Consider the following 18291-nt stretch of genomic DNA (forward strand, 5'->3'; position numbering starts at 1 on the left):
GTAATTACTAGGTGTTTTGATTATTTAGCACTTGGAGAACTAGACACGGGAACCAGATTGCCTGGACCCAACAAAATTTTGGATCATTTCTGAAAGTTTTTCATCTCTTTTCCATGACAGTGATTAACGCACTAGGGAAGGCTCAGTGAACGTTAGCTGCAGCCACTGATACTATCATCACTGTTACCATCCCCTTCCCGATGCAAATCCACAAGGAGGAGGCTTCCTTTCCACAGCTTTTTCCTTTCTAGTAAAGGTGAACTGGTGGTTACAGTGGCTTAAATTAGACTTTATATCCTCTGGATTGTTTTGCTCATATGTATTTCTGGACTCATTTGTGAGACATTGTCTTCTTCTCTCTTTACCCCAATCCCTGTATCATTTCAGTGACGGTTGGGCAGACAGAGATGAAGTTATTGAAGGCTATGAGGTGGAAGCCAATGGAGGAATCACGATAAAGCTACAGTCTCCAGAGGTCAGGTCGTTTGATGACTACTTCCTGAAGCTGAGGCTGGACACCAACACGAGAAACCCTTGGTTCCCTGAGTTCTGGCAACATCGCTTCCAGTGTCGCCTACCTGGACACCTATTGGAGAACCCCAACTTTAAAAAAATCTGTACAGGTAACTGTTGATAGTGTACCAGCTTGGTGTGGGTCATCATCTCTAGTTCCATTACAATCTGTCAATCCGAACTGGATGGGAGTGGGTGGGTAATGAAAGCTTAGCTTATAAAACAGCTTATATAAAGTGAATATATATATATTCCCCTCCCACCATGGATTTATGCTCTTTTATATTAGAGAAGCCTGGTCCCTGCAAAAAATACCTAAAACAATATAGGACAAGGAAATAGAGCAGTTAGACATCCAGTACTTGAGCTAGAGGGAAAAGGTATCTTCAAGTACTTAGGCTACGTTAGGCACAGCATATAAGCATGGGTGATTTGGTCCTTTTCTCTGTGGCTACTTTAATACACAAGTCAGGAGAGGGGTGGGTGGCATTATCTTAGGCCACACAACCAACATGCTTTTTGAGAGTACAGATGCCAAGAACTGTAGTCTCATCTGTCAGCCAGATGGTGGCTTGCAGTTGGAAGGCTGCTACTTGTGCACTGTTCACTTAAGCCAACATGAAGGGTAGCATGCTTTTCCAAGGTGTTTAGGGGCTTGGTGGATGCGGTAGGGTATTTACCCTCTAAGAATTACTTAACTCAAACTCCATAACATTGTAACTATTACAAGAATTATCATTACTGCATAGGGACATTGTGCCTCCTGTCATTTTCTAGTATGGTCTGTGATGCAGACATAAATAAATAGCCTTTGCCCTGTCACAGTGCCATTCCAAGCTGGATGTTCATGCCAAGCTGACACAGCATAAAGGTTTGTCCACAGTGACAGACTGGATACTAGTAATGACCTCATTTTTTAATTGCATGACAAAGGTGTGGGTTTCCTGGGTTTAGGCTAACAGATACTTAGAAGAGCCTAGAAAATTAATTATTCATGTCACTTACATGTATAGAACTTGTATATAGAAGCAATTGGAGAGGGAATGGTATGAGGCATAACCTGTAAGCATATATTCTCTTGGGACAAATCAAAGTGAAACCGATAAATAACCCAAGACAATGAGTTTTTAACAAGTCAGGATAAGAACAATATTTATTACATGGAATATTCTATTTTTAATAAATACTTACATTTGATGTAAGAAAGCTTTATAATGGTGATATATATAAATACAATAATATATGTATAACTTGGGGCAAGAGTAGATGAGAAGAAGGGGGAGGAGGGACAAGAGTAGAGGAGGAGGAGAAGGGGAGGAGGGACAAGAGTAGAGGAGGAGGAGAGGAGCAGCAGCAGAGGAAGGGTGTGCGCTCATCATTTCCTGATCATAGGAGCTATGGAGAAGGTAAGAGCCAATAAAACTGAAGGATTGCAATTGAGAAAAGACATGCAGACAAAACTCCATTGGGAGCATAGCTACAGATGTGAAGGTGGCAGGTGTCAGCCATCTTAACATTAGGCACAAGCTCCCTAGAAGAAGGAAGAACGCATGAGAATGAGAACACACACTAACCTGGTAGAAAGATAATACCGAGGCCAGCCTTGTTGGAACCAGTGAGAGTCAAGCATGGGGGCGGGGAGCTGAAAGGACCCCACAAATTGCATTACCGAAGACATCCCCTTATGGTGCAGCTGAGAGTCTGAGGACTAGACCATGGCAATTGGGAACATGGAGACAGAGACTCACTTCTGAGGTGGTCTTGAATGAGATCCTGAAAGAGCTACAGTGATTGGTTGACAGATTATCAAACAGACTCTGCTTTGAGGAGCTAGATGTCACTGACCAAGACCTGCAGAACTGACAGAAACCTGGCAGTTTGGGATCATGCAATAAAAGTAGATGTACTCGTAGCAGTCATCTTCAGTCAGGGTAGTCAACAAGTGACAAACAACATTGACTTGTGAAGTACTTTATTGAGTCACTAAATTAGAACACAGTGTAGAATTTTCTATTGTAGTGGAAATCGTCCGTCTCTTTGCTGTGCACTACATGTGGGTATTAACATGTAACTATGGCTTGTAAGCCTGGGGAGCAAAAGAAGTAGTTTTATTTCTCTTTATTAATTTAAATTTAAGCCTGGTTAAGGCAGGTGTGACTGCTACCTTTGACAGCGCTAAGTAACAGTGTCAAGAAGGAACCTACCATGATGGCTCAGACCTCTAATTGCAGTACTTAGGAAGCTGGGGCAGGAGGATTGAGAGTTTGAAGTCATCCCGGGTTATGCAATGAGACCCTGTCTTAAAAACAAGACAAATCACTGAGTATAGTGATATACACCTTTAATCCCAGCACTTGGGAGGCAGAGGCAGGTGAATCTGAGTCATTTTGGTCTTTAAAGTGAGTTCCGGCACAGACAAGACTACACAGAGAAACCCTGTCTCTAAGGGGAAAAATGGCAACTGAGACTGGACAGGACATTCAGCAGTTAAGACACTTTCTTTGCAATCATGAAAATCAGAGGTCAGATCCCAGAATCCAAATAAGAAACTGGGTATCCCCACATATGCTCACATCCCCAGCACCGAGTCAGGTAGGACAGTGAGGTCACTGAAATTTTCTGGCTTCCAACTTAATTAAAATAATGAAGAGACCCTGCTGTGTATAAATAGGTAGAAAATAATGGAAGATAACACCAGACATCCTCTTTTGACCTCCACACAAATGAACAGAGAACCAGTTTGCACACCATTGCATTCATGTGCATATACTCACACAGATACACATAAATAAATATAAAAATAAATCTTAGGGGCCTGGAGGGATGGATCACCAGTGGGAAAGCATCTTGTTCTTATAAAGGACTCATTTGCAACTGCAGTTCATGCAAGCACAGGCATACACACACACTCACACACACACACTCACACATGCATGAACACACACACATGCACACCTATTCACATGCACACACACACCCAATCACACATACACACACATTCACACATGTGCACCCATACACACAATCACTCACCCACACACGCATACACATATGCACACACACATACACACATGCACACCTACTCACATGCACACACACCCACTCACACGTAAGCACACACTCACACATGCACCCCCACAAGCACTCAGGCACACACGTACCCACACATGCACCCCCACACACATGCACACAAACACACACAATTTTAAAATTACAAAAAAAAAATGAATCCTAAAAGGACAAATTAACAATGATAACAAAAATATCAATAGGAAATAGGCAACAGGTGAATTCTGTGCTTTTTGCATGAAATTATTGTCGGGGTTTCATCTCCATGTGACAATAACACTTGAGAAATTAGAGTGTCTAGATACAACACGAAGTCTGGGAATTTTATTCTTCAAGCTAAACTTTGATACATATTTCTACAGAGAGGGAAATATCCCTGATCACAGCGGTACCCAATTAACAGGGGACTGTAAATGGGTTCCTTTCTTAGCTTCACTTCTGTGCACACCAGAACTCCTAAGTAGTGTGGCTCCACTGCCTTAGATGAAAAAAAAAATCCTCTTTAGAGCAGGAACTATACAAATATTTGGCTTTGTTCTGTGAGATTCAGGTGTAATATTGTATCATTTCTCTCAGGAGGAAAAAAGAACTACATTGAGTATTCCCTGGGCTGGAGAGTTCTGCTCCTTTAATTGAGTTAAACTATTGTTCTGTCAGCATCATAGACTGCAAGGTTATAGAGAATGTTCATCAATTATCTGCTATTTCAGTACACCTTCATGACAACCCACCACCAAGGCTTGGTGGCTTAAATAACAATAATTTGTTTAGTTCATGATTCTGGAGGTTACTGGGTGATTTTGCTCATGTCCCAGGGCTGAAGCAGACTGGGGACTGGCTCATCTCAGAGATGTTCAGCAGAGGACTTGCCTCCTTCTGAAAAATGCTGTGTCTTTTCCGGAGGAGAGCTCAGATGGCATCGCAGTGTAGAAATGGGTCTCCAAGAAGTACAATAGGAGTAGCTTAAGGCCTTGGAGGCTTGGGTTCAGAAGTAATGCCCTTAAGGTTAATTGGGATTTAGGAAGAGAAACACTGGTGTGGTGGGCCTGCCTAACATTCTAGCATGAGTTCTAAGCAGCCTAAGAACAGATGCAGAGCAACAGTGGACAGATAAAAGTATTTTTCTCAGCCCTGATTAACAGCCAGCTTTTTGGTTGATCTTCAGGATTGTGAATTACCACTCTGGCCAAACTTCCAGAAAGGAAAAGAGAAGTTTTGCCCTAGGACACAATGGAGAAAAATAAATCAGGACCTGTCTCTGCTCACATTAATGTGTCTAAAACTGAATGGGACGGTCTTCTCTGATCTCACTTACAGGACAAGTTAACCCAAAGTGGAAACTGTACAAAACTGAAAAACTAATAATAACAGAAACTTACTATTAAAAACAGAACACTCTAAAAAACTAATGGTGGCCTCCAACTACTGTGGCACAACTCTTCCTGCCAGGAGTCTTGAAATGCTATCTTACCAGATATCTTATTCTGCTTTCTGCTACTGTAACAAGTTGCTATAAATGGTACAAGTTTCCAATGAGCTATGTTCATTTGTTCATGGTTCTAGAGGGTGAAGTCTGCGTGAACTACATCTAGTCCCACCCTGTGATCTAAACCATCCTGTGCATGGTAGATGGAACAAGTAGGCTGGGAGACATAGAAAGGGGCTAACCCTAGAGCTTTTAACAACTCCCCTTTGCAATATAGGCAATAACCTCTTCATGAAGTCTCTTGAAAATCCAGATTTTTCCTTCTTTCCTCCTTTCCTTTTCTTTTTTCTCTTTCTTTCTTTCTTTCTTTTTTTTCTTTCTTTCTTTCTTTCTTTTTTTTTTTTTTGTTTTTTTTTTGAGACAGGGTTTCTCCTGTTGTCCTGGCTTTCCCGGACTTGCTTTGAAGACCAAGCTGGCCTCAAACTCACAGCAATCTGCCTGCCTCTGCCTCTCTAAGTGCTTGGATTAAAGGTTGTGTACCACCAAGTGTTTCTCTTTTTCTTTCTTTCTTTCTTTCTTTCTTCTTTCTTCATCTCTTTAGGTTTTTTTTAGACAAGGTTTCTTTGGGTAGCTTTGACTGCCCTGGAACTAGTTTGAGATGAGGCTGGCCTTGAGCTCACAGAGATCTTTGCTTCCAAAGTGCTGGAAATAAAGGCATGCCACCATCTGGTCTAAAATCCAGTTTCTAAAGGTCTAATGTGTTTTTTTCTCCATAATTAATTAATATATTTCAATCACAGCCACCTCCCTCCTCTTCTCTTCCAGGTTCCACTCTCCCAACCTCTTCCCTCATTTTTCCTTCCCATCTCCTCAGAGAAGGGAAGTCCCCCACTCTGCAACTTGCCCCAACACATCAAGTCACATCAGGACTAGTTGCATCCTTTCACTGAGGCCAGACAAGGTAGCTGGCTAGGTAAAATGGATTCCAAAGCAAGCAAAGCAAATAACTGTATTCGTGTCAAGGTCTAGCCCACTACAATTGCTAAGGGGTCCACATGAAGACCGAGCTGCTGATCAGCTACATATGTAGAAAGTGGCTATGTTGAGTTCATGCATATTCTTTGGTTAATGGTTCAATCTCTGTGAGCCCCCATGGGCCTAGGGTAGTTGACTCTGTAACCCCCCAACCCCTCTCTCCCAGACCTCTCACCTCCCAACCCCACTCTCCCCACACCTTGTGCCCACCCTTGTTCCCCTTCCTCTTCCCTCTCCCAGATGGCTAGGCTTACAACCAAAAATATATTACAATTAAATTTCAATGTGTATTTTGAGGGGACATCTGCATTGTTGCACAGGACTAGCCATCAATATCACACAAGTCAAGAACCTATATCAAAAGCATTACCATCATATTATTCCATTATCCCTTGGTCAACAGACAAATACAAGTGTACACTAAATTAAAAAAAAAACAATGTTCTCATTTGCTTCCAATGGGGAGGAATGAGAAAGAAAGGAGAAAAAAAAAAAACCAAAAAAACAAAACAAAACAAAAAAACAAGAGTTGTGACTATAAATGTAGAGTTGAAAGAGGCTGAGAACATAGTGCATCCATAAACTTATGTACTTAATGCATTGCCCTACCACAAAATTATAATATGTGGTTCTAAGAAAGCCCAAGCTTCCATGCTTTTAAGCTAGTAATTGCATGTTTAGGAATCTATTATAAGGGAACAATCTAAAAATAGTAACACCAACAGGCAAGAAAAACTCTATGTCTCATATTCATTGTTCTTTTAATGAGAAAAATTGGAAGCATCCTAAATGTCCAACAATAAGATAAGAATGGCTAAGTAATTATAGTGCTTTTACGGAGAAGAGTGTTACAGGGGACTCTAAAGCCAAACTGCAATATTAAAGCATGAGAGGTGTCATCCCACTGAGTGTGAGATGCTGAGTTACACACACACCATGATTATCACAAGGCAATCCAAACGAAGGGCACTGAGTGTCTCACCAGTGCTGGTAGGAGTTGACTTTTGAAGCAGTTTGTTTTCAGAAGCTTGAGAACTGCTCATGTCTTCCAAGTGAACTCCTGGAAAATGGATCCACTTCTGGAAACAAAGCTCAAGAAAAAATTCTAAACAGGAAAGCTTGAGGTGGACAGATTTTCTTGTTATTTCACTAAAGCATTTTTCTTAATGTTTTGATGGTCCAGAACTTCCAATGTTTAGGGAGGATGAGAAATAATATATTTGTATCAAGTATATGGCTTAAAATTATATTGGAAGATGAAAATACCCCAAAAACTTAACAGTAATTTTTGGTGGGTAGATAAATTACATAGAGTAAGCATTACAAGAATGCTTCTTTTTCTTTCCCTTTCTTTTTGTTCCTTTCTTTCTTTCTTTTTTTGTTTTTGAGACAGGATCTTACTGCGTAGCCCCAACTGGCCTGGAATTCACTGTGTAATTGTGTAGATCAGACTGCCTTTGTCTACTGAGTACTAATATTACTGGTGCATTCCAGCCACCATACCTGGCATTGCATTGCTTTTAAAATCAGAAAAAAAATATAAGAGCTTCTATAATAATGATAAGTAAATGTCTTTTAACACTGTGTACCAGTGATTAAGAATTGTATATTTATTTTCTCTAGTTTCCTCACCTTTAAATATAATTATTTTAAACTTACAACTTCAAAGACTATTTCTGTGAGGTGACCAATATCACCGTCTTTCTCTGGTTGGCCATGCCAGTAAGCACTAGAACTTTGTGTTTGTGTAAGTACAGTCAACTCCTAATGCTCATGGCTTCCACATCAGCATGTTCTACTAAATGTGAAGTCAAACTACTCAAGAAATGTTGCATCTATACTATGTACGGATTTCCCCCTTGTAGTTATCCTTAACCATGCAACCTTAGCCTAGAATATATACTGTCTCCAACATCATTGCTAATCTGGAGATTTAATATTAATATCTAAGAGGATATGCCTATTTTATATTTAAATTTCCTCCATCTTATGCAAGGGCCTGACTATCCTTAGGTTTTGGTGTCTTTAGAAGGGGATTGTCCTGAATTCAGTCCCTGTGGTGAGCAAGAGACAACTGTATTTCCTGCTTGTATTATTTCCTTGCAGAATAACCCATATTAGTTCATTCAATTCGCTAAGCATCTGTGTGAAGTAGATATTGTTATCATGTTACAGTTGCTGAACCTCAAATTCAGAGCTTAAGTTAGGTCATCCATCAGTTAACAGAAATGTAAACGACGTGGTGCTGCATCTACAGGTACTTTCTGGTCCAGATCCCTAGGAGCAAGCATCCCAGGGACCTGTTCAGTGCTTCTTGTTAGGAACGATAAAGTGCTATTTCACTGCAAATGTGACACAAATCCCTTAGGCAGTTAAGTCGCTTGCTGCACAAGTCGATGGACTTGCACAATGCCACTCTTTCCACTGTCCTCACAATGATTAAAATTTTAGAAGTTAGGCTATGTTAGTTAGTGCTTTTCCAACACATCTCCAAATCCCCTGATGTAGTCAGCTAATTAAGCAGTGATGTGGACTTTGCATAAAGCACTTTTTAATTAGTCTCAGTGATTTCCAAATCACTCAGCCTTGGCTCAGTACCCTTAGTCTTCCAATCAGCAGTCTAACGCATGCAAACTCTGTTTATATAGTAAATGTGAAATAGTACTTAATAAAGGTTTCTATGGAAACTAACAGCAATATAATCTAAAAAATGAATTTTTTAAATCACTAGAAGTATAAAATGAATGACAGAAGTGTATCTATCAACAATCTGTAAAGGTTAGTAGATTAATTCCTCTTCTTTGTGCTATTTTTTTACAAGTATGCCTGCATATTAATTATAGGACTATGGACTCCATTTCATATATAGTAATCTCACCTGGATAAAAATAAGAATAATAGAGGAATTGAAAGTTTACTTTGTTTGTCAATAGCACTGAAGCCCATTTGATAAAAATATGGAGATTAAAGCTGAAGTATAATGTAAATTTGCCTGAATGTGTCATGGAACCACTACACAAATCTACCAAAGGTAAAATTCTACATTTGTGCAGCAGAAAAGATCAAGCATTTTGTGAGTTCATTCCTTTGAACTTAGAGAACAGGGAACTGTTTCCTGAACTTTACAGGGAAATGAGGTGAAAACACAACATGTTTATGGATGGCATAATCCCTATTTGAGACGCTGTCAAGATTCAAGCCCAGTCAAGAACACTGTGTGGATGTACAAGGTGTCACTTCCTGCTGCGCTAATTATGCAAACTCAGGCTTTCACCTTGACACGGACATGTCTGTCACAATAGAGAACTCTAAATATTGGTGTACGTGGCTACAGAGATCTAATTTTGTTTTGGGAGCCCAGGTTGCAGGATTCTTTCCGAGACACTCTTACATAAAACACGATGACATTGACGGGCCAGTAAGTGACCCGAAACTTGTCCAAAGTCAAGCGCCCAACCTTCCAAACTTCTTTTCCTGTCATGCTGCATTCCCAAAGATGCTGAACGGGGGCCACACAGCAGTGAGACAAGTTCTCCTTGGCCTATTCAACTTATCCCATGTTAATTTGTCCTTTATCCATGTTATCCTTTGTTTAATACAATGAGCTCGTTCACAATGCATACACACATGTAAGGCATTCCGACTGTTCTTACTTCGCTTGATCACTCTCCCTCCTCGGAAACTCCCTCTCCCCCTCACACATGTCTCCTTTCCGTGACTTTTTGTATGTTAGTGATGAATTAAATAAACATACATGCTTTGATACCCACAAATCATAAAAGTTGATACATAGATATGGTTTTAAAAATATCTGTTTACTGTTTGTCTATAATTGCCAGGCTGGGGATGGAGCTCAGGATCACATGCTTGTTGGGCAGCAGCTTTCCCGATGAACTATACCCCCGCCTACCATTCTCTCTACACAACTATACAGACTTGAGGTATAAAGATGGCAGTTATATGATATCACAGTGAACTCTATTTTATCTTTTACATGAACATTAATTCACACTTTTGTGTTCTTGGGTGCACTAGTGCACACTTGCACATTTCTGCAGCTAGTTACCTAGAAACTGGACTTAGGCCCACACACCACAGTCATTACCAGACTTTGGCTAAAACCATAAATAGATTTGTTAACTAGGTCAGTTATGCTTAATGAACAAGTTACATATTTATAAACTAGAATACTGTCCAGCATGTGTTGTGAACGATTTAGAGGGTGGGAGTTCTCGTGTTTAAAAGCCATGGCTGTTCTTCTAAAGATTTCACTTGCGTGAGTGGCTAGTGTATATTTTGATAGTCTCAGGTGGCTGGATGTCATAAAAAGTAACAGGAGATATAGCTGGTGGTGGAGTGCTTGCCTTAAATGCTTCAGGTCCTGGGTTCAAATCCCACCACCACAGAAGTAAGAAATAAGTAGGATATATTAGTTCTTTCAGGGTGGGTATGACCATTTGGGTCCTGGAACACTTTTTTTCTCTCTTATTTTCAATTTTAATAAGGCAATATAATTGTACATTGCATAAGCCTTCCTGTCTGCCTTCTTTTCCTCAGCACAGAGATGCTGTGGGGAACATCATTACCTTACATATATTAACAATTACCATATTTGCTAAGTGTTCTTTTACTTTCATTGATCATCATTTATCTATTCACCAGGAAATATAAATTTGGATTGTTTGCAATTTCAGGTTACTTTACATAAAGTTCATGTGAGGACATATGTATAATCCCAAGCATATACTTTCATTATATTGGGTTAATTCTTAGGAGTAGAAAGGCCATGGGGTGACAAGATTGCTCACCTAGTAAAGGCTCTGGCAATGTAGGCCAGATATCCTGCCTTCCATCTCTGGAACCCATGTGAGGGTGGAAGGAAAGAATGAATTCTACAATGTTGTCCTCTGTCCTCCATACGTGTACCATGGCATGCATGCCCACATACATACACAGAATAATAACAGGTAAAACATGTTTTAAAATATTAATGACTGCAATGGTTAGATTGAATGGTAGGTATATGCTTGATTTCTTTTCATGTAGTCCCCTTGGTCTTCCTGTTCATGATGGAGATAGACAATTGAGCAAAGAAAACATTAAAGGATTTTCAGCAGGAGGACAGGTGGCTTGTGAGTGTTTAAGAACCAGCGACATTTCTGAATCGTATCTTGTGCGGTCCCACTGTTCCATTGTTTGTGCAACGTGGAAGTTGCTGTTAAGAATGAGGGGAGTATTTTATGTCTATTATTATAAGCAATCTCTTTAATCCTAATAGCAATCTAACACTAGTCTTTATTGACTACTATGAAATCAAGATTCCCACATCTCTTTCCTAAATAGATTCCATAGCACTCAATTCTCCAATGGATGCTTTCAGAAAGCAGTTCTGGTCACAGGGGCTGCATTTTTGCTCTGAGGGGTATGAAGTGGCTCTGAGCAATCAGACCACCAGCTAGACTTATGGTGTGGCGTCTCCCTCTATTTCACAGTAAACCCTGGAGCATCATCCTATACATCAAGAGCTGCTCATCAAACTCTCCTTGCTATGGTTTGAGTGTGAAATGTTTGCTGTAGGCTCAGGAATTTGAAACTGCTTGGGCTGATGTTTGGAGAGGCTGTGGGACCTTTTGGACATGGAGTCTAGGTGGAAGACTTAAGAGTCATGGGGGCAGGGATTAGGGTTATTGCCTCATCCCTGTTCTCTGGCTTCATCTTTGCTAAAGCTACTTAGCACTTTTTAAAGTAACTCAAGACGTGGACAGTTCTGTCACTGTCCAAGTTGCATGCTTTGCTAGTGTTTTGGTTCTGGCTGTGGCTTCTGCATTAGCTCACAAGAGCTTCGCCATTCTGGGCACATTCTTTCATTGGCTGTGTTCATTTACTTACCAATAATGTTTGGCATATAAGTATTGGCACTCTAAAACTAGTTAGCCATGGCCAAACACCATGTTTCTTTATATCTACATTGGACAATTAGTAGAGATGGTAGTTATCTTATAATATTAATATTTTAAAAATTGACTAAAAACTCAGTGGTTTAAACAATGCAGATATATTACATTAAATTCTATGGGCTAGAAGGCTGGGATGGATTTAACTGGCATAAAAGGACAATGCCAGTGGACTCACACTCTCTGATGGAATACATAGCTGGGAATCTGTTTACCTTGCTTTCTCTGGCTGCCACCTGCTTTCCTGGGCTCACGACCCCATTTCACATTCATAGAGTGGAACATCACACTCATCTGACTTACTTCGTCAATCACACCTTTCTCTGACAACGGACAGGGAACGTTGTCCACTATTAAGAATTCGTGTGGTGAGATGGAGCTCTTCCAGATAACTCGGGACAGTCACCCTGTCTCAGGAGATTAATTGCATTATTCTAAAGTCTAGTTTATTGTGTAATCTAATTTTTTTGTTCATTCAGGGATAAGGATGTGACTGTCTTTGAGGGACCTTCGCTTTATCCGAGATGTCTAGACGGAATGTCTAGACAGAGCAAAGATTAGACTCCCTAAACTGGTTTGTTTGTTTGTGTTATTAGGGCTTAAACACAAGGCCTTAAGTACCTTAAGCAAGCTCTGTTCCACGAATCTACGCTTGACCCTTCCAGTTCCTTCCTATAGGCTACTGTTTTTTAGTTGCTCTTGAGCTGTCTCCCTGCCTCTGTTGCCAGCAGACAAGAGTGTGATGTATGTATGAGTTAGGGATGAGGCTTTAAAAGTCATTTTCATAGGACAGCGATGGTGCACACCTCTAATCTCAGCACTCAGGAGGCAGAGGCCAGCTTGGTCTGCAGAATAGCTGAAGCTACAAAAAGAAACCATGACTCGGGGCAGGGGAAAGTCATTTCATTGTAGGTCTCTGAACGTTAAACCATATCATCAGCTGAAGACATGTGACCCCTGCATTTGGTCTCAGGAAGTCTCCTTCTTTCCCATCATCCTCTTCAGCTGCGTGCAATGCACTGTTAGAGGCTATCGCTCTGGTGTGGCTTTCTTGCTTTTCTTTCTTGTTCCAGGCAGTTAGAAAACCCAGAAGAATGTTAAATCTTGAGTTGTCACTGTAATTTTTAATTTAGGCTGTTAGATTTTAGGTTCCTAATTTTCTTACTAAAACTGTCAAATTATGTAGTTTCTTTTAAACTACATTATTAGTCATGACACATGCCAATAGTCATGCCTAAAATTTCTGTAGACGTGCCCTTCTTTGTAGCCTTGATTTTAGTTGCATTGAGCCTAATTTCTAATAGATGTCACAGGCTCCTTTTTTTTCTTAATTGCTTCCTTCACATCAGATACTTATGGATCTAAATTAAATATCTCTTGGACTGTAACAAAAAGAATGTGTTTTCTTAGTCCTAGCCATAAACCTGAATGCTTATTGACTTTTTTGTTTTGATTTGGATTTTGTATGTAGCACAAAAGCTTCTTGGTGTGATTTTTTTTCCAGATAGAAATAAAAATTAAATTCATCTTGATCTCTGCCTATTTAACCTTCTGAATTCCTTGCCTAAACATGCAAGCTCATATGACAAGTTTTAGCAGGTGACAATGTTACAGAGCATTTTATCATTACATAATGAGAGATTAGAGTCCTCTCAGACCCTGGCTACAGGTTCCCACCTGCTACTCATGTTTATACATGATGTTTCATGGTTGGTTGCATCATTCCAGGTTGGCTTCACCTCTAGTACCAATTTCTGAATTAGAACAGTGTATATTACATACTGCACACATACTCATGTAGTATATATGACAATAATAAATGACTCTTAATGTTTTAGAACAGTAAGTAATAAATTTTGCATATACTATGTAGTTACTATATGTTTGTTACATACTTCTTCTGTGTCCTTTATGTTTTAGTGCTGAACGTAGAAAACTTTCGTCTGGAATCTTGATGGTTGTGGTGAGGAGAAAGAAACATGGCCAATTATGCTAAAAAACAAACTGAGTCCCTTCCACTAAAACTTCACTGACCAATGCAAAGACCAAGTAGAGAGAGTTTCCTTCAGGGAAGGAGCCCTTAGTATTACAGAGAAACATTGCAGTTTAACCAGCTGTTACCAGAGTTAATTTCAGAGCTCTTTCTTCCAAGAACAGCGAGCCTTATGCATCTATAATACATGGACACTTTTTCTTCAGAATTTTGAATTTAAGAGTCAACCAGCAGAATCACTGTATGGAAATGTGTTTAGAAATCTTCGCAAAAGACTGAGAGGGATTTCCTTTTCTCCTTGTCTGAACTTCTTTTAGTTTTTAAAGGGGGAACTATTGTACTCCAGAGAAGATAGGGACTCTGTTCCAAACTTCATTTAATACTTTACCTGAAGAAAAAGGATTCCACGCCTTGAAAAGGCTACTGCTCTGGCCCTTGTTTATTCTTGACTCCAGTAGGGTGAGCGGAGTGAAAGCACAGGCACTCTGACCTGTGCATCTGTAGGTAATGCCTTGCCAATGGGTTTAGTATGAGTTCTCCCAACCCCGCCTCTCTCTTCACATTTGGACCACTTGGTACCATCTGTTCCCTACCTGTTACCTACTAGTATCTTTGACCCTTCCCTAAAGAAAACCTAAATATCCTTCAGCCAGTGACAGACTTCTCTCTTAGACCCTAATTTGCTCAAACAACAACGGTTCTCAACCTGTGAGCCACACCCCCTTTGGGGGTGAAATGACCCTTTCACAGGGGTTTCTCAAGATCATTGGAAGACACAGGTATATATATATATATATATATATATCACATTTCATAACAGTAGAAAAATTACAGCTATGAAGTAGCAACAAAATATTGTGTGGTTGTGGGTCACCGCAACACAAGGAACTATATTAGAGGAACGTTGAAAACCTTAAACAATAGAAATGTATCCACTTGTGTGAATATGTGTGTGCAAGTGTGTGTGTTACAAGATATTGAAAGTGGGGTGAAAAGGTGACACTGAGCATTTCTTGGTGTCTCTGGCCCAAGATATCTACCTCAGAATTCCTTAAATAGATCATATTGGCTCAAGAGGACTGTGGACTCCAAAGTGGAGTTCAGGACTCTGAGGTATGAGCTGACCTGTTTTGTGGGGTTTGGAGGATCTCAGGTGGTTAAGATCCTGTGATGTCCCTCCTTCTGGTAGAATTGTAGTACTGTGAAATGAGGGTGCTGGAACAGCATCGACATGATTCTGGTGCATTGGAGAGAGTGGTCAAAGGCGGGGGTAAAGCAACAAGGCACCCAAGATCACCAGTGTGAAAATGGGAAGCCTATTATTTTGTGAATTCTCCAAATAGTTTCTCAGATTTCTTTTGAGTTCTTGAGAATTGGACCTTCATACCAGGGTTAAGAATTTTTGTTAACTCTAAGTGGGGAGTTCTTGAAAAAGTAAATCAGCTATAACTCCAATAGACCAAAGCAAGTCGGGACAAGTTTTCTTGTCTGGCAGGGCATGTGTCAATGTGGTAGTCAATGTCAAACAGCTGGAGGAACCGTGAGCATCCTCTTAGAGTTCCAGGCCAGATAAAGAGTGAGAAGATGCCTAGAACACTGGCTGTCATTTGTCTTAAATGGATGTTGTTAACTGTCATTTGGTTTAGCTTCTAAAATAACTCAAATGAGAAGAGAGAAAGTTCCCCCCAATAACTGATTTGTTTTAAAAGAGGTTTTAGTAGTTTTTAAACTAATATTACAATAACTACAAAAATTGATGATTCTCCTACATGTCCATCACTTAGAAAATTTGTTTTTACTTATTATACCTTGTAATGTAGACTTTATTCTATGAATCAAGAACTCTATAGCAATATTGTTGGTCCAATAACATGACAGAAAACATTAATTTTAACGTGGGCTTACAATGGAATATCCTTGGATCAGCCATTTTGGTATCACATGCCTTTAATTTCAACACTTAGGAAGGGAAAGGTGAATCTCTATGAGTTTAAGACCAGCCTCGTCTATGCAGCAAGTTCCAAGCCATCTAGAGTTCTATAGAGAGACTCTGTCTCAACAAGAAAACAGTAATTTTTTTAAAATTGAGATTTCTTTTCTATTATCTCTGCATCTCTCCTCTTACCTAAGTATACAGACTACATAGTTATTTCTACTGTTGTCCTCAATAGAATATTTGTTTTCTTTTTATAACTTGGATTTGGTGAAAAATCATAATGTGGTGAAAATTTGCCCTTGAAGGATAGCCTTAAGGTCACCTGGCTGCTTGGGGAAAATGGCCTGTGGTTATGAAATACCATGGAAATCAGAATGAATCACTGGACTGGAATGGAGACAGTACACTCTGTAGATATCATTGCAGTGATGTGGCCATTCCTTTACCTATGGAGGAAAGTGTTGTCACTGTGTAGTGTGGTTCAGATTCTATGAAGCATGAAGCCCATTTGTCTTTAGAATAGCCTCTTATCTCCTTTCTGGGGGTGTCTAAAAATTCATGCTCCATGAAGATTAGCTAGTGAGGGATGTGTTAGTGTTCTATCACTGCCTTAGCAAATTATGGCAAAGTTGGCAGCTCAAAATCACACCCTTTGTTATGTAATGGATTTGTGGGTCATGAGGTGCAGCCTAGCATGGGGCAACTGAAGTTTATTTAGCATCTTATCTGTCTGAGAAGAATCTATTCCCAGTTCATTTAGGTTGTTGGCAGAATTCTGTACCTAGACCCTACAGTTCTGATATCTCTCTTTTGTAGCTGCCTATCAGGCAGTAATTGTTTCTAGATGTTGTCGCACATATATTTTCTTAAATAATTTCCACATGATATTCTAATAACAGTGGATCATGCCCCTTCTGTGAGTCTCACAAGCACACATGCCTTTCCAGTTTCATTGCCTCCTGCAGTATAGATTGAACCAGTTTGAATCAGTTAACGACTATAACCACCCCAAATTTAGAGACTTATCTCTAATTATACCTGGAAAACCCTTCACTGTGTAACATAACTCTCATGATTCTGGGGGTTTCTTTGTAGATGCCTTTTGATTGGGATCCCTCTACTTTCAAGTTTTAAAAGCTATTTTTTGGTTCGTTATTCATTTCCAGAGCATACTGATGCCCCAAAAGGAGATTTCCTATTCTGAAGAGTTGGATCAGGTGGCTGCTTTCATCTGACTTGGCTGAAGTGCAGTCTTGCAGAGGGGCTGTTCTTGACACAAAATTGATGTGTTTCGGATAGTTCTTGGATTCTGTCTTAACACGAGTAACCCTTATGTGGGGATTGCTTCTTAATAACTACACTTCATTAGCCCTTATCTTTTTATGCTCTTTGGAACAATGGTCAGGGAAGAAATTTAAAGCAGATTTGAAAGGTGGTGGAGATGACTCAGTAGATAAAATGCTTGCCATAAATATGAGGACTGGCATTCAGATCCTCAAACTCAAACCTTGAACAGTGTGGTGGCCCCCTAAGAATACATGGGGCAAGCTGGCTAGCTAAACTAGCCAAAATCTGTGAGCTCCAAGTGCAGTGAGACATCTTGCATTAACATGCACATGCACACACACACACACACACACACACATGCACTCACGCATGCACATTCATGCACACATGCATGCATGTACACATAAACTGGAGCGCTATTGTGAAAGACAGCTGATGTTATCTCCTCAGGCATGTACACTTGCACACTTGTGTCTCTACACATGGCAACACTTATATGCACATGCATTCTACATACATATGAATAAAACCCACAATTAAACCCCAAAGTACCCGAGTAGCTTTGACCGCCTATTCTGTCCATTACATGGGGAAATGTAAATGCAGTATTGTCTGTTGTCATCTAGTAGGAAAGTCTTTGTGTCCCTGGAAAGAGAGTGTTACTAACACAGAGGCTGTGTTGTTCCTGACAGGGGGATGACTCCTCTTCTTATGATGGAAGGATGGACCCTGATACATAAGCGGTCTCTCCCAGGGCAGGAAGTAAGTCACATTCTGTAGGCAGAAGTTTTGTCAATTTTATCCATAGTGAAGTATTTTCCTTTGCCCATCTGAGGTAAAGTCTTTAATTCTTTATTTCTTGTTCAGCATCAATTTCCCTTAAATCAAAACAGATAAATTGAGAAGTGAGTCAGGCATGATTGTTGTAACATCCTTACCCTTCAGGCTGATTTTTCCTTCTTTTGCCTTCAACCATTTGCTGCTAATTAGGATTTCTGAGAGGAAATCAACAGTGGCAAAGAGGTGGAAAGCACTTATATCTGAACTTAATTAACAGGCCCATTGTAAGATGTGAGGA

At 40.0% G+C, this 18291-nt stretch overlaps 1 protein-coding gene across 1 annotated transcript in view; it reads left to right on the plus strand.

Moving 5' to 3' along the window:
• Nucleotides 1-18291, plus strand: part of Grm1 (glutamate metabotropic receptor 1) — a 384350-nt gene that overhangs the window by 291758 nt on the left and 74301 nt on the right. The window contains exon 4 of the mRNA XM_051164140.1: nucleotides 388-623. Within this exon, the coding sequence (XP_051020097.1) occupies nucleotides 388-623 (236 nt within the window). The remainder of the gene's footprint in view (nucleotides 1-387; nucleotides 624-18291) is intronic.

The sequence above is a fragment of the Acomys russatus genome, chromosome 21 (genome assembly GCF_903995435.1).
Source record: "Acomys russatus chromosome 21, mAcoRus1.1, whole genome shotgun sequence".
Lineage (NCBI taxonomy): Eukaryota > Metazoa > Chordata > Mammalia > Rodentia > Muridae > Acomys > Acomys russatus.